The sequence below is a fragment of the Misgurnus anguillicaudatus genome, chromosome 6, assembly GCF_027580225.2.
Source record: "Misgurnus anguillicaudatus chromosome 6, ASM2758022v2, whole genome shotgun sequence".
NCBI classification, from domain to species: Eukaryota; Metazoa; Chordata; class Actinopteri; order Cypriniformes; family Cobitidae; genus Misgurnus; species Misgurnus anguillicaudatus.
Window position 1 is genome coordinate 20,360,139 of NC_073342.2, and position 26,307 is coordinate 20,386,445.

The 26,307-nt window shown below is 36.8% G+C and overlaps 2 protein-coding genes across 2 annotated transcripts in view; one reads left to right on the forward strand and one right to left on the reverse strand.

The window, feature by feature from the left end:
* Window positions 1-26,307, forward strand: part of celsr1b (cadherin EGF LAG seven-pass G-type receptor 1b) — a 74,742-nt gene that overhangs the window by 36,902 nt on the left and 11,533 nt on the right. Inside the window, exons 6-21 of the mRNA XM_073868728.1 lie at window positions 3,144-3,301; window positions 4,112-4,275; window positions 4,654-4,779; window positions 7,942-8,102; window positions 8,821-9,012; window positions 19,317-19,430; window positions 19,510-19,684; window positions 19,761-19,896; window positions 22,391-22,517; window positions 22,836-23,019; window positions 23,386-23,487; window positions 23,594-23,688; window positions 23,806-24,015; window positions 24,154-24,337; window positions 25,002-25,142; window positions 25,240-25,450. Coding sequence (XP_073724829.1) covers window positions 3,144-3,301; window positions 4,112-4,275; window positions 4,654-4,779; window positions 7,942-8,102; window positions 8,821-9,012; window positions 19,317-19,430; window positions 19,510-19,684; window positions 19,761-19,896; window positions 22,391-22,517; window positions 22,836-23,019; window positions 23,386-23,487; window positions 23,594-23,688; window positions 23,806-24,015; window positions 24,154-24,337; window positions 25,002-25,142; window positions 25,240-25,450 — 2,480 coding nt within the window. The remainder of the gene's footprint in view (window positions 1-3,143; window positions 3,302-4,111; window positions 4,276-4,653; window positions 4,780-7,941; window positions 8,103-8,820; window positions 9,013-19,316; window positions 19,431-19,509; window positions 19,685-19,760; window positions 19,897-22,390; window positions 22,518-22,835; window positions 23,020-23,385; window positions 23,488-23,593; window positions 23,689-23,805; window positions 24,016-24,153; window positions 24,338-25,001; window positions 25,143-25,239; window positions 25,451-26,307) is intronic.
* Window positions 10,192-13,938, reverse strand: LOC129433813 (5-hydroxytryptamine receptor 3A-like). Its single transcript, XM_073868729.1, has 5 exons — window positions 13,698-13,938; window positions 12,078-12,202; window positions 11,441-11,651; window positions 11,081-11,251; window positions 10,192-10,936 (listed from the first exon to the last, which is right to left on the reverse strand). The coding sequence occupies exons 1-5, from the start codon at window positions 13,891-13,893 to the stop codon at window positions 10,638-10,640; spliced, it is 1,002 nt and encodes a 333-aa protein (XP_073724830.1). The 5' UTR covers window positions 13,894-13,938; the 3' UTR covers window positions 10,192-10,637.

A 26,307-nucleotide genomic window follows, 5' to 3' on the forward strand; every position in this document is an offset into this window, starting at 1 on the left:
GAATCATCAAGGCTTCACGATGGAAGCGGATCCTTTATTATGAGTGGCAGGGGGTCGAGTTGCAGTTTCGGCCTTGAGGGCCGTCAACGCTCTGATCCTGAATCAGTTTTCTTTCGGTCATGTTTTTGTACTGATTGTCGAAAGTTGTAATAGAGACGCAAATCAGCTAGCAGTAGAAACATGATATTTGCCTGGTATTTTGTTCGTTAAGGTTAAGCTACGTGTTTGGCATGTTTTCCTGTCTGTGTTGACACCTGGGTTTACTTGGGTTACACGCACAGAGTTTTCACACCACCTGTAAATCCAGGCTGGCAGCTTCAGGCCTTAACCGATTGGATTTATTTCATTTATTTGTGTCAGAATGCAGGAATGTTTCATTGCGTTCCTTGTTCCTTTTGTGGTGTTTCGATAGCTTAATAGTGTTCCTGTAGCTCAGCTTGCAAAGCATTGTGTTTGCAACACAAAGGTCATGGGTTCAATTATCAGGGAACACAAATACTGACAAAGTAGATGTTAGTCTATTATTTGCTGTGCTCCCGAATAGATAAATGTAAAATGATCAGCACTACATTGGTTCTTATTGTGGCACTCTAATAGACCTACCTTAGTGGTAGAGAACTGCATTAACAGCACTAAAAGTCATGGGTTCAAATGAAGTGGCAACCTTCTGGTCTCTGTCATAAAGCCAACACGGAAGTAACTTAAACTGCACTTCATAAACTGGCCACTACGAGACTGGCTCCAAAAGTCAATCCCATATTAAGCCTTAAAGGAAAACACCATTGTTTTTCAATATTTTACTATGTTCTTACCTCAACCCAGACGAATCAATACATACGTATCTTCCTTCAATGCGTGCACTTAATCCTTGTACAGCGCATTGTGAATGTGTTAGCATTTAGCCTAGCCCCATTCATTCCTTAGGATCCAAACAGGGATGAATTTAGAAGCCACTAAACAATTCCATGTTTTCCCTATTTAAAGACTGTCACATGAGTAGTTACACGAGTAAGTATGGTGGCACAAAATAAAACAGATTTTTTTAAGCGGATAAAAATGAGAACTATATTGTATGGCGGAAGAGCACTTAGTTTGCAACACTTCGACCTTAGGCGGAGTAATATTGACGGAAGTTTGAGCGAGAGGGGGAGTAGTCAGGAGTGATGATGCATGCCGAGGTCAAAGTGCTGCAAACTAATTGCACTTTGGCCTTACAATATAGTTCTCATTTTTTAAATCGACATTTTATTTTGTACAATTTTTTGCTGCCTTAAATTTTTACGTTTAATCAACCCAGATTTCAACTTACTATTATTTATCTTGACTAGAGATAAGTTGCTATAAAGTTGACTTATTTCAACTTTATTTTATAATTATAACAACTAATCTCTAGTCAAGATAAATAATAGTAAGTTAAAATTACTTGCAAATTCAAGTTGATTAAACGTAAAAGTTTTAGGTGGCAAAGATTTTTTTTCATATTTTTTAGTATATGGTTCGAACCCAGGGTACACACATGCTTATAAAAAATACTACCTTGTAGTGCACTATAAGTCACTTTGGATAAAAGCGTCTGTGAAATGCATAAATATAAAAAACATATTAATTTTAGTTAACACTATTTTATACATACAGTGCAATTTAATTTAACTCATTCCCCGCCGGCCATTTTTTTAAAAGCTGCCCGCCAGCATTTTTTGTGATTTTCACAAAAGTTACACAAAATGCCTTCGAGGATTTTTTTTCTTAATATATATAAACATACAAATGTATCAAATGAAAGAACAGACCCTCTGCTTTCAAACGAACAATAAACAAACAAATAAAATGGGAAAAAAAAAGTTTCATCCTATCTCAATTTTTTTTCTTTGCTTATAAACTATTAAATATGTTTTTTTTTTAAAAAATATTTTTTTTAAGCAAAACGCTGAAATAATAGCATTTTGTGAAGGAATTTTGTTAGGGATCAGATTCAGAACGATTATCAAAACATACACAGAATTTAAAATTAGTAAATAACGTTTTAGTTTAGCTAGTTTTTTTTCATAAATTGGGTAGTTATGGTAGCCTAGTGTTTCTTACTATTGCATTTCATAATCCAATCCGCCTCATGTGAATGTGCCAACTACAGCCCGAGGCGTCTGGCACCTTGTTCATGGATATGTTATTTTATTTGGGCTTGTTGTGATTATAGTAAAAACCACAATGCTGGATCAGATGTAAAATATCAATGTCATATTCGTCACTTTGATTCCCTGACATTAACAAAGGTAAAACATACTCCGGTGCCAAAATACACATAAACATAATTGAATAATTACAGAATTTTAATGACATACACTTAACTTTTGTTGTTACAGTTGTTTATATGGTACATGAATGAGATCAAACGATCATGGAATTGCTGAAAATCTTTTCATTTGTGTCAAATATATTTTGCATTGACATATTTATGGTGCATTTTCTGGCATTTTTTGTCTATAATAATGCATACGGTCAGCCTAGGTGGTGACCAGCTTTAAATACAATAACATTGAGGACTTAAAAAAGTATCCTCACATTTCCCCCCAAAACCTGATTAGGAAAGCGAAAGTCTCATCCATATTAGTTGCACATCTGAATGGTGACCAGAGGGCCCTCATAAGGTCAATTTAGATTGGATGATATTCACATCACAACCAGCTGTGTCTCTGTGACTTCCTTATCACCACAGGCCCAACATCAAAGAGAAGCTCAGCACATCAACAGTACCCCAATACCAACTTTAATGACCTGAAATTATTTAAAAAACTCTTGCATGAGTGTTGCCAGATGATAATACAAATTCGTGCTGGCTTGTAGAAATGCTTGGGTCTCTGGGGAAGATTGAAGGTTTGGTTCTTTCTGGTTTTGGCTCATCCTCTTTGCCAGCATCTCATTGGCTTAATCCAATTAGATGAAGTAAGAAGGGCAAAATGTCAAAGAGTGTAAACAGTGTTGTCATGCTTTGGGGGAGAGATTACAGACAAACAAAGCTTATTATGATTATTTACACAAAGGTGTGAGAGGGATTGCTGTTTAGATCCATAGACTTTGGGATTTGCATAGTATTTCGGTTTTAGAGTAATTTTTTATATATATTCTTATTTTTTGTTTTATTCAAGCCCAATATCGGAAGGTACGGCATCCCTCACGGCCCCTCTGAGGAGAAGGTTGCAGTGGTTGCTGTTGATAACTGTGACGTGGCAATGGCTCTCCGTTTCGGTGGACAGATCGGGAACTACACCTGTGCGGCCCGTGCCACCCAAACAGGAAAAAAGAAGTAAGCAGATCAGAAACACGAATCAAAGACTCCATGGACTAAAAGCTACAAAACCCCAATATTTCATGTTGGCTTTAAACTTTAGATCTCTGTTGTTCTCGCACATTCACACAACCTTCCGTCATCCAAAGTCCTAAGGGTGTTATATTTTGCATAGAAAGGGAGCGTATGTATGGACGGTAACTGCAGACGGGTGTTGAATAGCTGATCATTACAGGAGATTACTTAGCGCTTCTGTACTCCCCTTTCATTTAGCTCCATCTTTCTGTAATCTGCCATTCTGGATTCTGTCTCATGTCAAACTAGTTTTATGGGCACTACAATGGAAACACACTCCTGGCTTATCTACAGCAGAGATTTGCTATTGTAGGCTAATTGTCTCTGTTTCAAAACACAGCGTGACATGCCATTCTGCATGTGCATGCCAATTTTATGCCCAATAACACTTGGGTGGTTTCCCGGACAGGGCTTATCCTAGTCACAGACAAAAATGCATGTTTGAGCTGCCTTAATTTAAAAACACCTTGTATCTTATACATATATTTGTTTTTTGTAAAAACTACTTAAATGTCCTAATATTACTAAGGCCTAGTCCTTGATAAATCTAAACCTTGTCCGGGAAACCACCCTTTAATGTCTAGATACGGTATTTCGTTGTGCACACACAGACCTTAAATCATTTCAAATCTAAGTTTCGACTATTTGTTATGATGCCTATGAAAATAATATACAGGCATTATGTCAGATAATGGAGACTGTGAGGACTGTTTGGGTATTTGTGGCTTCAGGGATCTTTATATATATATGTAGGTCACTGGATCTAACCGGACCGCTGCTCTTGGGTGGAGTTCCAAACCTTCCTGAAGATTTTCCAGTACGAAACCGGGACTTTGTGGGTTGCATCAGACACCTGACCATCGACAGCAAGCCTGTAGACATGGCCAGCTTCATTGCCAACAACGGAACATCAGCAGGTTAGAAACCGTGTGTCCATGATGGGGATCATGTTGGGAGTTTTTTTTTTATATTAAAAATTGATGTGAAGTATAGTTCCCCTTGTATGTATACGTGAGGTTCGCATACAGTACATGTGACGCAGATTTCATCATCAGAATAGTACGCATGCATTGTATGCGTAGGTCACGCATCTACGGTCAGAGAAAGGGTGAAAAATGGTCCAGGAAAACTAAATTATGATTGACTGTTTTACCCTAAAACCCATTTAAATAATGTTTTATGTCCCTTCAAAGAAAAGCATTTTTTTTACAGGACTACATTTTTTTGTTGATTTCTATTAGTGGGTGTCAAACTGAAATCCTTATATTTAATATAAGCTCTTCCTTTCTTTTCAGGTTGTGCAGCAAAGCATGACTTTTGTAGCCAGATTGTTTGTCAGAACGGAGGGGTTTGTGTGAATAAATGGAACAGCCACTACTGTAACTGCCCATTAGGCTACGGAGGAAAACACTGTGAACATGGTAAGATAATCCTCTGTTTCCTACTCTTTTATTTTATTGCTGTTGATTAATGGACACACACAAATCTCATAGCTTTCACCCATGTTTGCACATTGGCACCTTTGAAATACCAATGACTTATACTTCTGACTAAGACTATCTATCCATTCATCCATCCATCCATCCATCCAATCTATTTATACATCCATCCATTTCTCCGTCCGTCCATCCATCTCCATCCCTAAATCCATCCATCCCTCAATCCACTTATCCCTCAAACCATCCATCCCTCACTCAATCCATCCATCCATATCTATCCATCATCCATATTTATTTATCTATCCATCCATCCATATCTATTTATCCATCCATCCATTTCTCTGTCCATCCATCCATCTTTCCATCCATCTATCCCTCAATCCATCCATCCCTCAATCCATTCATCCCTCAATCCATTCATCCCTCAATCCATAAATCCCTTAATCCACTCATCCCTCAATCCATCCATCCCTCACTCAATCCATCCATCCATATCTATCTATTTATCCATCCATCCATATCTATTTATCCACCTATTTATCCATCCATCCATATCTATTTATCCATCCATCCATCCAATTTACTTTCCGTCAGTCCACCCATCTATCTATTTCTCGGTCTGTCCGTCCATCCGTCCATCCTTCCATCCATCCATTTCTCTGTCCATCCGTCCGTCCATCCATCCATCTCTATCTTTCCATCCATCCCTTAATTCATTCATCCATCCCTCAATCCATCCATCCCTTAATCCACTCATCCCTCAATCCATCCATCCCTCACTCAATCCATCCATCTATATCTATCTATTTATCCATCCATCCATATCTATTTATCCACCCATCCATCCATATCTATTTATTCATCCATCCATCCATCCATCCATCCAATTCTCTGTCCGTCCGTCCACCCATCCATCCATTTCTCTGTCTGTCCGTCCATCCATCCATCCATCCATTTCTCTGTCCGTCCGTCCATCCATCCATCCATCCATCTCTATCTTTCCATCCATCCCTTAATTCATTCATCCATCCCTCAATCCATTCATCCCTCAATCCATCCATCCCTCAATCCACTCATCCCTCAATCCATATATCCCTCACTCAATCCATCCATCCATATCTATCTATTTATCCATCCATCCATATCTATTTATCCACCTATTCATCCATCCATCCATATCTATTTATCCATCCATCCATCCATCCATCCAATTCACTTTCCGTCAGTCCACCCATCTATCTATTTCTCTGTCCGTCTGTCCGTCCGTCCATCCTTCCATCCATCAATTTCTCTGTCCATCCGTCCGTCCATCCATCCATCTCTATCTTTCCATCCATCCCTTAATCCATCCATCCATCCATCCCTTAATCCATTCATCCATCCCTCAATCCATCCATCCCTCAATCCACTCATCCCTCAATCCATCCATCCCTCACCCAATCCATCCATCCATATCTATCTATTTATCCATCCATCCATATCTATTTAACCACTTATTCATCCATCCATCCATCCATATCTATTTATCCATCCATCTATCCATTTCTCTGTCTGTCCGTCCATCCATCCATCCATCTCTATCTTTCCATCCATCCCTTAATCTATCCATCCATTAATCCATCCCTCAATCCATTCATCACTCAATCCATTCATCCATCCCTCAATCCATTCATCCCTCAATCCATCCATCTCTCAATCATCCCTCAATTCATCCCTCAATCCATCCATCTATCATCTATCCATCCTTTAATCCATCTCTCAATTCATCTCTCAATCCATCCATCTATCATCCATCTATCCCTCAATCCATCCATCCCTCCATCTATCCCTCAATCCATCTATCCCTCAATCCATCCATCCATTCATCCCTCAATCCATTCATCTGTCCATCTGTCTATCTGTCTGAGATGCCTATTAACTATAATATGAATAGACGTATCCATCCGTCCATCATCTATTTATCCATCCATCCATCATCTATTTATCCATCCATCCATCCATCCATCCATCCATCCATCCATCCATCCGTATCTATTTATCCATCCATCCATCCATATCTACTTATCCACCTATCCATTTCTCTGTCCATCCATCCATCCATTTCTCTGTCCGTCCATCCATCCATCCATATCTATTTATCCATCCATCCATATCTATTTATTCATCCATCCATCCATCCATTTCTCTGTCTAGTTCGTCCATCCATCCATCCATTTCTCTGTCCGTCCATCCATCCATCTCTATTTTTCCATCCATCCCTCACTCAATCCATCCCTCAATCCATCCGTCTGTCTATCTGTCTGAGATGCCTATTAACTATAACTATAATATGAATATACATATACATCTGTCCGTCTGTCTGTCTATCCATCCATCCATCCCTCAATCCATCCATCCATCTGTCTGTCTATCTATCTGTATGAGATGCCTATTAACTATAACTATAATATGAATATACATATAATAATGCAAGTGACTTTACATTTTCAGTAAACTTACTGTAATTCGACCAATGTCCTGAGAGAAAATTTGACTGAAGCTGTTTGTTTTATATATAAATCTAAAAACATTGTTTATGTTTTTTATTTTTTTACCTTTTTTTTATATATTAAAAGACATTACGACTTGATATATAGCATTTAATGTTTTTTTTCTTCATATATTTACAGTATGGTATTTTTTTTTAAGTTGACAGCTCTCATGGTCACTGCATGTTTTAAGATTTTTCAATAATGAAATACTTCATAAAATCCAGTGAATCAAACTGAGGAGAGACCCAAACCATTTCACACTACCAGGGTTGAGGCAAAGATAAACTATTGTTATTTGTGTAAGTTCAATCCCTCACGGAGATGAATGAGATATTTCCCCCGAGGAGAATAGTGCAGGGAAGTTTGACATTCCTCCTTAAGGAATCTTCTGAATAACTTGGAAACATTCCTATGTGCTTGAATGATAGTGATTATTTCTGCTTCAGGACAGGAGAGCGCGTCAAAGCATCGGGTGGCATGTTTCTCTCAGTGGGCGTCTCATTTAACAGACATATCTTAATAAAACTACTTTGTTTTGTTTGGTTGTCACCCAACTATTTTGATTGCTATGTCTGGAAGCATTTATTCATGTCTGATGGTCTTCTTTTTGCAGTAATGCCCGCCCCACTGCATTTCGACGGACACGCCCTGGTTTCGTGGAGCGAGACTGAAATCACCATTGCTATTCCCTGGTATATGAGTTTTATGTTTCGCACCAGAAAGAGTGCAGGTGTCCTGTTACAGGCCAGTGCTGGGGAGTCATCGAAAATTAGTCTTTTGGTGAGTATTGTACTATAATCCACCGTTTCCTTTAAAACTTTGCATTTTGAGTCGTAAATATAACGTTTTCGATTCTGTAGCTCACTTGGTTGGGCATTAGAATAGCAACTCAAAGGCCATGGGTTTGATTCCAGAATCGAAAAAATTTATAGCTTGCATTTACTTTGGTTTTTTGGATAAAAGTGTCAAATAAAAGTCATACGTTTGATATTTATGACAATTTCCTCCTTCTGACCATTAAAATAAAAAGTCAATCTTTTTTATTGTACCTTCAAGATGTCTAAATGGACTCTGTTTTGATTGGATAACCTTTCGGATGCAGGTATTCGCTCCAGTATGTGCAACTGGAGCAGTAGGCGTTTTCTTTTTGTTCCAAATCTGTTCATTGGGGTTCAGATCAGGCCAGTCAAGGTCTTCAGTAAATCCTTTCTTTATGGACTTTGCTCTGTGCATGGAGGCATTGTCACGCTGATACCACAGTTGGAGTATAACTAATGTAAAGTTGGTTCTTAATGGCATTACATGATGCACTCTTAGGATTTGTTTTCACTGGAATTAGGGGGCTTAGCCAAACCTGATAATTATAAGGGGATGCCCACATGCTATTGACCATGCAGTGTATTTTTCTTTAAAGAGCAAGGAAATCCTGTTTTCTATTATATGTGTCCTCGTTTCCTTCCCAGTATCAGGTTACTCAGTCTCTTACATCATGCTTTTGGTGAACAACAGGCACCTGCGCTTCCAGGTGTTTCTGGGTGTCAGCCGGGTGGCGCTCCTGGATTTCCATCAGGTCCGTGTGGATGACGGCGAGTGGCACCATGTACTCGTAGAGCTTAAGAGTGGAAAAGATGGCAAGGACATCAAATACATGGCTTTTGTGTCGTTGGACTACGGCATGTTTCAGGTATATTTTTCTATTATTTACCACTTGATATAGATCAGGTTCTGGTCCATATAGCGGTGATTGTTAACTGTGGACACTTCTAATCATGTGGACTTTTAGAAAATGAACTCCACTAAAAACACTTTTGATTCTCTCACTAGTTTATTTAACTTACTATGAGTGTACTCATCCTTTACAAGACAGTTTGTTTAGCTACACTTTATAAAACAGTTTCCTTAATAGTACATGCCTTAACTCAACATTACTTCTTATTTCTTTCATATCTCAAATTATGAATTTTGTTTAAAACATTTTATAGGTTTATATTTCAAGACTAAAAACCATGATCAAGGCTCAAATGAAAAAAGTTAAATAAATAAATGACGTAAACATATTTTTTGCCCACCCCTAACGGCCTACAACTATGATGCGTGTGCTAAAATTCATGTTATTCTAAGCATGCTAAATATGCCTGAATATAAAAATTCAAGTGATGCGTTGCCATGGCAACAGCGTTCGAGATATTAAAAATACGTTAGCATCTCCAGTGTCTTGGCATCAGGTTGACTAAGTTTGGTGTCAATAAATCCCTTAGGAAGAGTATTTAAAAGTTCACAGCATGCACTTTTCAAACAATCCAAAATGCATAACTTCCTGTGGGGGGAGCTAATGGGTGTAAGTGTGAAAGTTGTTCGGGTCGATGAGAACTATGCACGTACCAAGTTTACATGTGCGCACATGTATGCACGATCTGTGTACCAATATTTTTTGCATTACGGGGAATCCTACAGAGCCCCCCTGCTCTCGAACGTGTGACAGCCTTTGCTGGGTCCTAATGGCCAATGACATTTGTGTCAAGTTTCAAAACTATTTGAGCATGTTAAAATACCCAAAAGAAAAGAAAAAAATCTATGAAATTCAATACGGGCTTCGCTGACCTGCACACCAACCTTTCTGTTTCACAAAAAGTTCTTCACATTATGCTGTGTACACACCAAAAGTGAAGCATCGCGTTCCTCACTCTAAATTACTCGCGGATTTATCTTCGTGTCATGCGAAATGTGAACTTGCGTGAAGACGCATTTGCGGTGACTAGGGCATGATTTTGAAGCAATCGTTCCGCCCAATTCGTGTCATTCACATCGCCTTGCGCGATGTGCGTCTATTTGCGTTCATTCGCATCTTTGCATTGACTTGGCATTGGCAAATGGTTCAATTTGCATTTTGTGTGTTCACTTTATTAGAAAAAGTTATGAAAGACCTTTGACTGAATTTTTTTTTTTTGAGGAACCAATAACGCTTTTTCTATGGTGGCGTTGCTGTGTAGAACCGTTAAACCACCTTTATTTTTAAGAGTGTATATTGTTTTATATATGTCTTAGAATAACTCAATGGAAAATGTACAGAACAAAAAAATTCGACATTAGATTAACTTTAAAACAAGACTAAATCTGCGTTTATCTAACAGTCACTGGGTTTATCTATTCAGTCAGGATTTTTTGTTTTACCTTCTATACATAACTTAAACATATCCGCCTGATTATCTAATAAATGTAAAAAATCAGCACTGCTTTTCCTATACATACACATAGACTATGCATACAGCCATGAAGCAGAAGAGAGAAATGACAGAGGCTCTGTGGATATTATGCTGAAGTGTAGTCATAGCTGTAGCTGTAATCTTCAGAGGTAGCTGGACCCCAGAAGTCTAGATTATTAACCTTGCAAATGTCTGTCCGGGTAATACAAATAAGAATTATGGCATACAGTATATAAATGGTTAGGAAAAAGAAGAAGGTGCATTTCTCCAGACGATAGGCAAAGGCACTGGTACTGTCTTCATCATTCTCCTCTTTATCCATTTTCTCCAGAAACTTCACAATCTTCTGGAGTGAAGCTTGTTCTGATAGCAGACCACCAGACTTTGTCTCAATCACATCAGGATCTGTTAATGTAGACCATAATGTTTCTGTGATTGCAATGCTGATTCACATAATGTTAAGTTTTTGTAAGTCTTTGATATATATTATTTACATTCTCACATTTGGCACATTATTCATAGAAAATCATTAAAGTAAATAACTCTTACTGTCGTTTTCTTGACCACTCTCTGTATCTTTGCCGGTGCCAGTTTCAGTGACTTTTGATGTTTTTTTGCGTATGCATGGAATGATGCTGCTGTCTTCAGCCAGACGTGTTAACACGAGAGAAATCAGCACGCTCAGCACCAAACAGACCAGACAGAAACTAAAGTGATAGTCTTTAAAACAAAAACAAGAGATGAGAACATTTACTGTACTTATTACCTCATCAGTAGTTAAAGTCTCCCTGTAGTCAAGAATTTTATCAGTTACAAGTCATTATTGAGCATCATAATAGCGTATGTAAAAGATGTAAAACAATAGTATGTGTGTGCGCGCGCACGTGTGCGTGTTTATCGTTCACTCACAGAGGAGAGGGCTGCAATTTCCACCGTTAGGCAGATGATCATTGAGGATGAGGAGGAACATAGTGAAGCTCAGGACCAGCGTGACCTTAAAAGTGTTGAGTTCCCCACTTTCAAATGGCAGAGCAAAGCTCATCAGGTCAGCCAACATTATAAGTGCACTGGGCAAGATCAGGGTCACAAACGCACCGAATGGGTTGATCGACAGGGTGACCTGTTGAATAATCAGAAGCATTTCATTTCTTAAAGTTTGTACTGTGAGTGAGGTCATACATTACTGTATGCCTTTCTTCAGTGCTGAGAGACTAAACAATAGATGGTAAATCATGTAATCAATAATCATCATTGAGAGTTTAATATTACAGGTAACTTTTTACACCTGCTTTAACATAACCATATCAGTAGCAACAAGGCCGATGTTATAAATGGTTAGAAATGCATGTGACCGTATTTATAAAGTGAACATTTACCATATGATGACACCTATCAAAAAGAGATAAACATATTATTCAGCAAGTGACAAGAGTCAAACAGTGGTTAATGGTAATTGTATGACCATTCGTGATCAAGTCATGAAAGACAGAAGTGAATACAAATAAAACCAACACGATCATTCATAGGATTAGAAATGAATAATTACAAAGAGATAATTGTGATCTGCCTGCGACATATCCGTAACCTTGGACACGTTCAAAGTCTGCCACTCTCCTGCACTACCGCTGATCAAAGACACATTATCAGCAATGTTCAGTTTTAGTGAACAAACTATAAACACAAAAAAAGAGAACAAACAGACAGCAGTTATTTCTCAGAGGCTTACTGAGTGATTTTAACAAAAAAATGGCACGAAAGAAGTGTGTTTTTGGATGTAAGGAAAAGAAAGCCAGCCTTATGAAAACAATGGATATAGTTTATTATCCGGGGTACTAGCGGAGTTTTGCGTGTGAGTTTGATGCGCTGGATTTCATTGAAAAGTCCCAACCGGGTCATGAGCACAGTTGCCAACTCTCGCGTGACAAATATGCAACTGCAGCTTCAAAAACAAGCCCAAAACAAGCCCAATATAATATTATTTAGTTTCAGCATTATATATTATTTAATACCAATAAATGAGCCTGCAACATGTTAAACGGAAACCTCTCCAAAAGGATAAACACGTTATTTAGCAAAATCTTCTACACAGGAGATAAAGATAAGAGCATCAATGGTAGCTGTAACATAAAGCTTAATAAAATAAATTTTAACCATATCATATGTATCTTCTTTTAGTATTAGTAGACTACTTGTTTTATATATTACATATGCATTCATACATTACAAAACATGGTAAAAATGACATATTTACCTTACAAAAGGTGTCCATCCGTTAGACTGTCCATCATCTACTCAGCTGTCTCCTCTTAACTATCATAACAGACTAACTTTAGTTTAAATTACAGTTTCGCGGAGTTATTAGCTCTCGCCAGCGCGCTGCCTGCGCAGTGAACGTGACTGTTCTCCAATGAGGGGGAGAAGGGGCGAATTCGGTGGGATTTTTTCACGAATTACTCCACAGCACTTACTGTATATTAGCTGTGAGCAGACACTGTCAATCAATGTATTGGATATTGAGAAAACGCCAACCATAAATGTAAAGAAAACAGATTTTCATAACAAGCAACCTTATTTCTTTAAATAAGCCCAAAAAACGGCAACCCGTGATTTTTTTACGCAACTTGCTAAAATAAGAAGCCCAAAGTTGCGTATTATAAGCGGACTTGTCAACTATGGTCATGAGTAGCATGCGGTAAGTAAGACTTCTGTCTTATATTGGAAATAGTCGCGTGCATATTATATAAATGACATAAACATGTAGTGAATCATAAGTTAAACAGTGTTGTATAGTGTTGCATAACTCGTACTCGCTCCTCTCGCAGTAGTAACTCCTCCTTCTTCATTCTTTCGTACATTATCGGAAAGAATCGGTAAAGCTAATATTTATTGTATAAATCTGATTAAAGACTCTTTTCGGAGATATAAAGGTTTTAATACTACTTTATAGATACTCCAGATTAACATCAGAAATGCAGAAACAGCGTGTGTTATGTGAGCTTTAAAATATCTTCCTATGTGTTCAGCAGAACAAAGTCATTTGTACAAGTTTTACACAATTTAAGGGTGAGTAAATGATGACAGAATTTTCATTTTCGGGTGAACTATCTCTTGCAGACACAAGTCAAATCGTGACATTGCCAGTGCAAGGATAAAACAGAACACTTACATCTTTGGCTCCATCCATTGATGGCCACAGGACACTCCCCAAACACATATGGATAGTTGAATAAGTTGATTTCGCAGCTCACTGACGTGAATAAGATAATAGAGTGCTCCACCAGACCGTCTCTCCGCACCTGCACATCATCCGTGTACGGCTCCGTAGTTGTGTCTAATCTGAACACAGTCAGAGAATATAGCATCTCAACTAAGTCCAACTAAGACTGACACTAAAAGTGATAAAAAATGCTCCAGATATTAGAAGAATAGCTTCATAAATGAATCTAAACAGACATAAATGTGTTTGTTTTCATATGATTTAATAAAGATAGAACAGTCAGTATGTTATTGATGAAATAATGTACTCTTCTGTCACTCCTCATATAATGAACAGATGAAAACATAACATTTACTTTGAGTTGAACTCACGCATTTTCCAGAACGATCGTGGGAGTCCAGATTTTATCAGCAGGTAACACAACAGCTGGATATCTATATTTATCATGTAGCCATCCAAGATCAGGATCTTTCCATTGCTATGAGGAGGAAGGTAATACAATTCAAAAAAGATATATTTTGTCTTTTTAGTCTTTAGCCTCTCGCTAAGTATGATTATTATTTTATATTATTATATAGCTGTAGTAGTTTGATATCTTTTATGCATTACTGTTCAAAAGTTTAGGGTCACTTACTCATTCTTCTTTTACATTCAACACAAACGGCAAAAGGGTTAACTGTCTTTCTGGGCTTCGAATTTGTGGCAGATGGAAGTAGTTCCTTACAAAGGGGTTTTTAAAGACAATTTTGTTTTACAAGCCTGTGCCGTCAAACTGTTGTATAAAAGCAAAGCTTTCGCAATCGCCCTATTATATAATCACGGCTGTGATTGCCTGGCCTAATCACAGCCATGAAGATATAGGGCCCTATTTTAACGATCCAAGCACATTGTCTTAAGCGCACGACGCACGTTCTAAATATGCATGTCCGAACCCACTTTTGCTAATTTAATGACGGGAAAAAAAGGTTTATGCGCCAAGCGCACGGCCTAATAGGGTTGTTCCTATTTTCGCAATGGGTGTGTTTTGGGCATAACGTGCAATAAACCAATGAGAGTCTCAGCTCTTATCCCCTTTTAAAGCAAGTTGCGCCTGGCGCCATGCCTAATCCCTATTTAGAAAGCGGAATTTGTAAACTACAAAATAAGCAGAAGAAGAACACCAGTTTAAGATATTGTGTTGTTTTTATTTGTATTGAATTTTTTTTTATTAAAACCTTTAAAAGCTGTTTTCTTTTAGTCATAGAAGTACAAATAGCAAGCTTTTAATTGCTGTAAATGTATTGATATCCTACATAATCATTGTAATCTCATAAAATAATTATCAAATATGCAAGCAAAGAAAAGTTTGTACTCTAAAAATACAAACAAGACATTTACAAACATGCGGAGAGCCGTTTCTGCACTCGGACAGCGCCATGGATAAAGCATTACTTAAAAAAAGTTCTCATCTCACCATATCCACAGGTACAAACTAAAGTCATCATATACAATTAATCCGTGAGGAAGCATTTAAAAAACATTTAAAATACATGCATTTGTTTAAAGCATTTATTTACTTACCAGGCTACAGGTGAAGCAGCTCTTTACGCATTCTAACGTCTCATAATCTGTCCTCATTTATGTCGAAGAGACTAAATAATAATCTAATCTTTTTTGCGCTGCTGTGCATCCATGTATGTGATAAGCAAACGCGCGTTGTTATCTTGTTTATAGGCGCATATTTCTAACGCGCTCATAAAATAACAAAAACACTATTGCGCCATTGACTTTAGACTAGGTTTTTTGTTGGTCAGGGGTGTAGTCTATTTTAGTTGCCTCAAAATAGCAACGCGCTAACAATGCACCTGAACACACCTCGTTTTCAGACCAGAACGCCCATGGGCACAACATTGGGCGCAAATGCATTTGCTATTCAAACAACATGTCACTAAACGTTAAAATGATAGTTGCGCTGGGTTGAAAAACTAGCAAAAGTCACTTGCGTCACGCATTGCGCTGCATTGCGGTGCGTGTATAATAGGGCCACTGATCTATATAAATAACTGGATTGCGCGTAGAACGCTTAACGTAACAGCGTGAGGTGAAGCCAGCGCAGAGTTCGAGCCGCCATCTTGGTATACCCAACCGGCAGACAGCGTCATTGACTTCCATTCAAAATCATGTTTTAAATTCACCTGCTTTACAGCGTATCAGTCACGCAAGATTATTTTTAGGATATGTGTACGTAAATTAACTGTTAATTCTGGTGTTATTTGCAATGTTTATGCTTTAATCGGGCAGGAAAATGGATTTATAAAAAACGTTAAGGTGAGTGTGTCTGCTGCGTTCTGTTAATGACACGGGTATAAATAAAGTTTTTTTTTACTTTCAGCTACACGGTCAGCGTTATTTCTCTAAATAGGTTTAGGTAACTTGTAAGTTTAGATAACATAAAACCAGCAAATTATTGCATGCACATACGGTACAAAGTATGATTATTTATTTAGATTTCAGAATGAGCACGTTTGTCATTAATACTAAATATGTTGCGATCTGTCTGCTGATCTGATACTGTAATGAAGATGAATGTATAATAACTGATTAAAAACTAGAATGTACAACTTTCAGTAAATAACTATGTACATGCTTAGGACGTTTGTGTTGTAATAATGTACAGGGTAACTTCAGATATAAAAACGAAGACTAGTAAAGTGATGTTTTATCATTAAAATCTGATCGCGTCCATTGATTTAATAGAACGTTTGGTTATACCAACATGGCGGCGCAGTGGCTTCACAGTTGTGACGTCATGCGCAATCCAGTCATTTATATAGATCAGTGAATAGGGCCCATATAGTGATATCACACGACTACGAAAGCGATATTACTTCAGTCTACAATTAAACATGTATACATGTAAGAACACCTTCAGATGAATAGATTTCTGACTTTTTAGAGAAGTGACATTAAACTTTTCAACAGTGTTCTTCTAACATAATAATGCCATCTGAACTCAAAATTCAATATTTTATGTAAATAATACAATATAATATCAATTCATTTTAACAGGTATCAGTTGGTAACAAAGCCATGCACATTTTTGTATTTGTATTACATTAAACCCAACTACTCACCATGCTTATCTTGATACGGCTGTCCATTTGCATTTGCTTTGTGTCCTTAAAATGATGAGATAGTTAAGAGATATTTGATATATATACACACACAGTATAAAATGTGATTAACATGACAAAGAAAATGGTACTTACAAAGGACAGTGTCTGATATTGTATTGCAGTGATGTTTACTGTAATAGTGCAGTTGTCACCCTGTGGGGCGCTAAAGAGTTCCTTATTAACCAAAATATTTGCCAGACACCTTCGATCACAGTCTGTGCCATTTCCACTAGCCATCACTACTGTATAAGACCAAGTAAACATATTACTCTCAAACAAACACATAAAGACATTAATCATTAGTTTTTACATTTAAAATAATTATTAGAATAAATGTTATCAATAATGTTGCCACGATATTACAAAGGGTATTAAATTAAAAAAGATTTATACAGACCAGGTTTTTATTCTTTTCTAATTTATTTAAAAATCATATTTTTCTTCTAAATGTCCCTGAAACAATCTTACATTTAAACAAGAAAACTAAAATTCCTTGCAGGTGTTCATCATCTTAGATTTTGGACCTTATTGCATCTGAAATCCATTTCAGGGTTTTAATTAAAGTTAAATGTATGCATTAATAAAAAGATTAAGATAAGTCCTGTTGTTTCAAATGTAGTTAATATATAATTATCACCACATAATATTTCATAGTAATAAATAATAATAATAGTAATAAGATCTAGGTGCTGTATAGATTTTTACCAGTCAGAGATGCCATTAGGAGGCTCAAAGTTGAGATAGCAGATACCATGTTAGCTCCTAATTCAAGCAAAAAAACACAAAACAACTGTCATGTGTATTACTCTAATGTAAATTTTACTTAAACTTGAAAAAATTTAAAACTAAAAAGCATTACCTTGATTACCAGGCATCAAAAATATCCTGATCTTCCACACGCTTCAGCTTTGACTTTTTATAGTTTGAGGAGAACAAAAACGCTCTGCCTCATTTAAAGGTTACCAGCTCTTTAAATACCACGTTCACGGTATAATGCAAGTCAAACAAACGGGAGCCAGCTCATAACCCTCTATGTACATTAAATTTGATCCCATGTTTTGTGTAAGTTTGTCTTGTTATGAGTTTTTTAAAGACCTCATTCATTTAATTGTTATGAATGTCTTAACGTTTCATATTAAAAAAGGAATTACTTGGAATTTTTTCAGCTACCTTACAATCTAACAGAGGGCCATTTGGCTTCACAAAAGAGTTCACATATATATAAAAAATAAACACTGCATATTAGCAAACACTAAATCGCATTGATTTTACTGTAATGTTTGAATACACAGAGATGAACAAAAGCAACACATTTATGAAAGGATTACCATGCCTTGCCCTAAATGTGCAATGCAGTTTCTATAACCTATTAACTTAAACATAATACTTCAATATGATGACCCCCCGGTTGGGGAAAACAGCAGTGTTAAATTAAGACTCTTAGGGAAAGTTTCACAGACAGGGCTTAGATGTTTAAGCATCTTTTATAAACATACTGGTATCTTGCGACAAACTGGTATCTTGCAGGAAATAAATAACCTTAGTTAAATTAATGCCCTTAATTTAAAAATAATACTGATAATGCGCACTACTAAGGGCTCCGGAGTTACGGTGAAGGTCGCTGGCCTGTTTCTCGGTGCTCGACTCCTAATAATAGTTAAAATAATAATATTTAAAACAGAAGTGCCCAAAGTAAAGTAAATAGAGATTGCATTTGTTGTTCTTCATACTAATTGTAGTTTTTATTTTAGTTTTAATAATATTAGCGTTTATTTTGTGTGCATTTTTGTAAAAGTTTTCGTTTTATTATTATTTTTCAAAATAAATGCTAATTTTAATTACAATTTATGTTATTATTTTTATTTTTGTTTCATTTAAACTTATTTCATTGTTTTGCTAACATTTTTAATTATCATTTCCTTCAAGTTTTTCAACAAAAAAATTAGTGCTGGGCAAAGATTAATCGCATACAAAATAAAAGTGATTATTGGTATAATATATGAGTGTGTGCTGTGTGTAATTATTATGTATAAATATATACACACACATTCATGTATGTATTTAAGAAACATTTACATGTTTATATATATTTATTTATATTTTTATATAATCTATATTAAAGATAAATCAAAAAAATATATTTAAATAAAACAATTTTGAAATGAATATATGATTGTGTGTGTGTGGTTAAATATACATAATAATTAGACACAGTACACGCACATATATTATGCAAAAAATCACTTTATTTTGTATGCGATTAATCGCGATTAATCTTTGCCCAGCACTAAAAAAAATATATTATATATTATATTTAGTTTGATTTGATGTTTGTAAATATTTCGTTTTAATTTGTTTAAGTTATCGATAATAATCCTGCTGTTCTCTGTACATGTCTGCTGTTAATATTTAGAGGATGGTGGAGATCGGTAATGAGCTGCCTGGACTTAAACTGAAGAATCTCTGTATTGGTGGACTGCTTAAAAAAGATGACAAGGTGCAGAATGGATTTACTGGCTGCATGCAGGTAAGTCACACAAACATATCCTGTTTAAGTGTTTGTTTTGTCTTATTCATGAGATAATTCACAAGTTTTTGTCTCACAGGGTGTGCGAATAGGCGAGACCTCCACCAACACGGCTAACATCAACATGCATCAGGCGTTAAGGGTCCGTGTTAAAGATGGATGCAATGTGCCGGATGCATGTCAGTCGAACCTGTGTCCCACACATAGCCGCTGTATGGACACCTGGTCCTCTCACACGTGTGTCTGTGAGCCAGGTAACAGCGTCAGTGTTAATTAAATATACTCTTGTTATAAAACACAAGCATTTTCTTTACCAGTCTGTTTGCACAGGGTATTTCGGGAGGGACTGTATTGATGCGTGTCTCCTAAACCCTTGCGAGCACGCTTCCACCTGTATGCGCAAACCTGGCACCAAGCACGGCTACCAATGCCATTGTGGACACAATTACTATGGCCAATACTGTGAACACAAGTGAGTATCATTTCTCTTTGGTCATTATGTTTGGTTATTCATTCATTAATAATGCTTATAAAGTTAACCATCACTAATACAGTTTCTTAGGTTTTGGCTTTTTAGGTTTGGGCTAGTTTGCAAGAAAACTCTAGCAACCAAAAAACAATGTTAGAAATGAATGTCAGTTCCTGGCATTAAAGTAAGGACTGTAACATGAAAGTCCCTTTAAGCCTTTAAATGTTTAGATTTGTGATGGATGAGGATTAAGAAAGCATGGGTGGATGTACAGATGAAGCTTTGGCACATGCTGAAACTCGCGACTGACAGCAGCTTTACTGTTTGATGGTTTGTCTCCTGAACTGACAGTAAATTAAAGAAATTCAAATATTTTCAAAGGTTTTGCAAGGACGTGAATTGCGGATACTGGCAGTGTTTGTGACAGTATTGCTTAAATGTTAAACTTTTTTTAGAAACCAATAGATAAAATGAAAGTCCTTTTATCTATTAAAAAGCCCTACTTTCATTACTTATTCCTTATTATAATTTATTTATTCTCCTGACCTTATTTAAAGGCTTGCAAGTTATATTTTTTGATCCATAGTAATCTTTCATGAGATCCTTGTAGCATCATATAATCTTAAATGTTGTGATGAATACATAGAGAAAGTTCATAAAAAACAGAGTCACTTGAATTAACTAGAAATTTAAAAAAAAATAAAGGTTTACATTACAGTAAAGTTCAATTTGTTAACAATAGCTAATATGAACTAACATTGAACAAAACTTCCAAAACGCAATAAACGTCATTTTTTTAAAGAAAAATAGTTACTGCCAAAATCAGTATTGTATCTGGTCAGTATTAAAAAGTACATTTCTAATTTTACGCAAAATCCGATATCCGCCGTGTTATTTTGTCATCTTTTCTCTCTTTTTTCTAAACGGCAACAAACGGTGGTCTTCCATCTCTGCAGAATGCAATAAATCTGCTTAGCCAATCACAGCGCACCATTCCAGGCAGTGGAAACAACAATGGCGGTGCTTTAAATACACACGGAATCCTAGTTTTCCTTATCTACTTTGTACTTTGTGATCAACAAAAAAACAAAATAGTAATTTTGATGGCATTGATAAACCTGTGGTGGGTTTCTGTGTCGGGAAGAAACGTAAGCCATCAAAATCAAATAATTTACGCGAGAGGCACTCGTGCGAAGGAAAAATGCCGGCTGTTGCTTGTTCTTCTGACAGCATAAAGCTTCTGTCATGCTAACACATTGACCCCAGGGGATCTTATTAAAAACGTTTCCATTATTTTACGCGAAGCCAACGAAAATTGAGCAGGACCAAAACATTTTACAGCTAATCGCTGTCAAAAAAGTTCAGCCACGACGTCCCAAGTATAACAGCAGTGACGACAGTGTTCTCAATATGACAAAGTAAGTGTTTTGATTAATGCAATTAATGTTTATTTTTTAATCAGTGTATATCACTAGTTATATACTAAATTATTATAACATAGCAAAGATGAATGCACATTTATATATTGATTCAATTTATTGCATTTTCTCGAAAAAAATTATCTGTTTTTATAATAAATCTTTGATAATCAAATTATGGATTTGAATTTTTTTATGTTATTGTAACCTAAAGATGCAACGTAAAAGTTTGTAACAGAAAATAGTGGTTTTCATCTTCTCACTTTCTTAGTATAGAAAACACATTTTTACCCGGATTAGTCAAAATGGATTTATTGCGTTTTGGAACCAAACTCTTCATTTATTCATCTTTTTAAAATCATTTTAATCAATCTTTTTATTTCTTAACATTAGTTAATGCACAATGAACTAACATAAATAAAAATTTAACTGGTATTAACTAACAGTAAAAGAAATTAAAAAATGCTTTAAAAAGATTTATTTTTTATAAGCTATTGCATTTACTAATATTAAAGGGAGCTTACTGAAAAGTGCCAAAACTTTGTTTTAATGATTTAGTTATAGTAACTTTTACCATCAAGTTTTTTAATGTGTAAGAATAAAAGCATGCTTGGAATGATATATTGCTCGTGTGTCTGCCTCGCAGTCAAACCTTACTTGCTTTGATTTTACAGCCGAGTTTTATGCCCAAAATCAAAGTAAATTCTTTCAAAGTGCTTCCGTCCTTTCAAAAAAAAAGAAAAAATGAAGTATTAAGATATATTTAGGTTGTTTAGGTTTATTTATTTGCATCTCACAGATGCTTTTATCCAAAGCAACCCACAGTGCCTTCACTGTATGTGTGTTGTTCAATATGGGATTAAATCTATGACCTTTGCTTTTTTCCCACAATGCTCTACCAACTAAGTTACATAAAGACTTTATTTGCCTTTCTAAAATGTTTCATTTTAAAATCATGCAGTGGGACATAACTTAATTTGTTTTTTACTACAATTAAGTGAATATGAATTATTATTTCATATAAAACACAGCCATTTCTTGTCTCTCCTTTTTGCACACTATGAAACACACACACACAAAGCGGATCAGCCGTGTGCTCGTGGCTGGTGGGGATACCCAACCTGTGGTCCCTGTAACTGCGATGTCAGCAAAGGCTTCAAAAGGGACTGCAATAAAACCACAGGAGAGTGTAGCTGCAAGGTAAGCTGCAAGTGATTGCATGCTCCAGATTCTCAATATAATGCAAAACGCAGGAAGTGTAGCAAAGGGGGGCGTTTGAAATCAAGACACCATTAACTTTTAAGAGTTTTACAACAGTCCCACCGCATATAAATTTGATCATGTGACATTTATTGTTTAAATTCTTTGAATGCATAATTCTTTTCTCTGCACTTTTCAAATTTTAGTTTTGTCACCTTTTTTTACTTATCCTCACGTCTTACAGTATATGATGTTTAGTATAATGTTGCTTTTCCTGGTCAGTACTGGACAGTCTTGTCTTCCTCTCACACTTTTAAGGAAAACTACTACCGGCCTCCAGGCGGGGACACGTGCTATCCATGCGATTGTTTCCATCTCGGTGCTCATTCCCGGACGTGTGACCCTGTGACGGGCCAGTGCGTCTGCAAGACGGGCGTTGTGGGTCGGCAGTGCAACCGTTGCGACAATCCCTTCGCAGAGGTGACGGTTGGGGGATGTGTGGGTATGTGTGCTGTCAATCACCCAAACACTCAGATGATTGGCCAGGAGAGCAACTGACAAGATTGACTTTGAACCCTGTCAATCGTGTATGAAAATGGTTTAAGTGAGGTCTTGCGCTGTATGAGAGATGATGCCGCTTTTTTGGACAACTTACAAAATTGTATAAATAAGGGCCAAAATATGAAAGCTGTTTTTGATTGAAGCGTACATAAGCATGCACGGCATGATGAAATATAAGTGTAATACTTGGCTTTCATGACAGTTTAAAGTATGTGTATTGACAGTGGCCTGTTCCTTATAAAATCTTATCATTAAACCTTCTTATAGCCCTAAACAATGTCTGTTTTTTCTTATTTTTGTTATCTAGTGATTTATGACGGCTGTCCAAAAGCCTTTGAAGATGGGATCTGGTGGCCCAGGACTACGTTTGGTGGTCCTGCAGCTACAAACTGCCCAAAAGGATCCATCGGTAAGACTCCTGTATAGCCTCATCATGAGCTAAACCAAGAAACGCTAAATTCATTTTCTGAAAATGTTTGTGTTGAAGGATTTATACGTATCGTTTTTTTTTAAAGGCACAGCAATCCGTCATTGCAGCGGTGATAAAGGTTGGCTTCCACCTGAGCTCTTCAACTGCACCTCCCTCACTTTCTCAAACCTAAAGAAAGAGGTCTGTGCCAGAACACCCCCTAAATATCTAAAATTGGTGCCTGTCAGCCCATCATGTCCTACTGTACTGCTCTAAACTGATTAGTCTTTCATTTGACGCCAAATTTTTCTGACTTAGAGTGAGGAACTTCATGCAAATAGTTCTCGAATGGACGGGGAACGGTCAAGAAGCCTTGCGGGTCTCCTGAATTCGGCCACCGGCAGCACTGACCGCCTCTTTGGGAATGACGTGAAGGTCGCCTACCATCTTCTGGCCAGCGTGTTAGAACATGAAAGCCTGCAGCAGGGTTTCGACCTCACCGCCACGCTCGATTCTGACTTTAACAAGGTGCAGTATGGACACACATTGCTTCTCAAACACTTCAAATGGACATTCGAGGCCATAGTTTTTCCAGAATTTGTGAATGTTATGTGTTTGAGTAAACATTTATAGGGGTTGTGATCTAAATCCTCATGTTTGTTTTAGAACCTTGTTATTGTTGGAAGTGCAATCCTTGATCCGGTTAACAAGGAGCACTGGGAGAAGATCCAGCGCTCTGATGGGGGCACAGCCCACCTGCTCCGTCATTTCGAGGAGTATGCCAACACCCTGGTGCAGAACCTGAGGAAGACCTACCTGAGACCCTTCACCATCATCACCGACAACATGAGTTAGTATCATGATCTGCTTGGTTTAACTGGACTGTTAGGTTGTTAAAGGGACACTCCATTTTTTTTTAAATATACTCATTTTCCAGCTCCCCTAGAGTTAAACATTTGATTTTTACAGTTTTGGAATCCATTCAGCTGATCTCTGTGTCTGGCGCTAACACTTTTAGCATAGCTTAGCATAATCCATTGAATCTGATTAGACCATTAGCATCGTGCTCAAAAAACCCAAAGAGTTTTGATATTAGTCCTATTTAATGATATTACGCAGCGCCCGAAAATAGTCCCCTGCTATTGAACGTTACCAAGGGGACTATTTTCAGGCACACAGTTCCTAGTCATATCGGCCTAAAAAAATAGCAACTTTACATTTTCCGTCTGTCTTAGCACATGATGTAACTACAAAAGAATCAAGTTTTAAATAGGAAAAATATCGAAACTATTTGGTTATTTTTTTAGACCGATGCTAATGGTCTAATCAGATTCAATGGATTATGCTAAGCTATGCTAAAAGTGCTAGCGCCAGACTTGGAGATCAGCTGAATGGATTCCAAAACTGTAAAAATCAAATGTTTAACTCTACGAGAGTTGGAAAATGAGAATATAAAAAAAAAAGTGGAGTGTCCCTTTAAATACTTTGTATTGACCACTTTCTCCATTTTCAAGTTGTCGCAGTGAATTTTCTGGACCCCATCACAGACCAGGCCGAGATCCCTCACTTTCAGGAGATTAGTGAAGTGTACTCGAAAGAGCTGGAGTCCTCCGTTTTCTTCCCAAACCTGCTCACTGTTTCAAAAAAGAGCAAAGGTCTCGCCCCAGAAAACTTCCAAATTTTTTCTTATTGTATATTAGTGATATTCATTCAAATTTGTAATGAGTTAACCGTGTTATATTTTCACTATAGATGTTTTAACATCAGACACTTCAGCCCAGAATGAACCAACCAAGTTTAACACCAGTATGGATGAATCGGATGCGGTTGATAAGGCATCTTCCATTAAGAAACGACGGCACGTTGAACCAGCTGACATGCCCGCTGTTGCCATGGTGATCATCTACAGATCTCTCGGTCAGCTTCTTCCAGAGAGCTACGATTCAGATCGACGTAGCCTGAGGTGAAAATTCAGGGATTTTTATACAATGTTTACAATACAATTTTTAGTAAAGCTTCAAAATCTCGGCTCATAATGTAATTTATTTTTAAAAAAAATTATTCAATCTTTGAAGTTTTGACATGGCCTTACTCAGTCAATATTGAAGATATCAAGGTTATATTCTAACAAAATGTTCTTTAACTCTTTCCATGCCATTGACGAGTTATCTCGTCAATACAGAGAAAACATTTGCATTAAAAAAAACGTGTCCCTGATAAATTTTTATGTTAATCTGCAATATCGCGATTATCCACTACTGCAATTTATGAAAAAACTAAAGCCAAAATGTTATTTTGTAATTTTAAACTCTGTGTATGTTTTGATAATCATTCTGAATCTGAACTCTAACAAGAAAAATACCCATATTTAAGAGTTCATAAGCAAAGAAAAAAATATAGATAGGATAAAACGTTTTTTTTTTCCCTGCTTGTTTGTTTATTGTTTGTTTGAAAGCAGAGGGTCTGTTCTTTCATTTGATATATTTGTATGTTTAGATATTTTTAGAAGAACATTTTCCTGGAAGGCATTTTGTGAAACTTTTGTGAAAATCAGTTGCTGGCAGGCAACTTTTCAAAAAATGGCTGGCAGGGATTGAGTTAATTACATAACATGACAAAATATTAAAGGTGCAGTGTGTACATTTTAGCGGCATCTAGTGGTGAGATTGCGAATTGCAACCAATGGCTCAGTTCACAGCTCACCCCTCGCTTTTCAAACGCATACAGGAGCTACAGTAGACGCCACCGGAGACATCTTCGGAGACAACTTAGTAAAAAAAGTTTGTCCGTTAAGGGCTTTTGTAGAAACATGGTGGCACA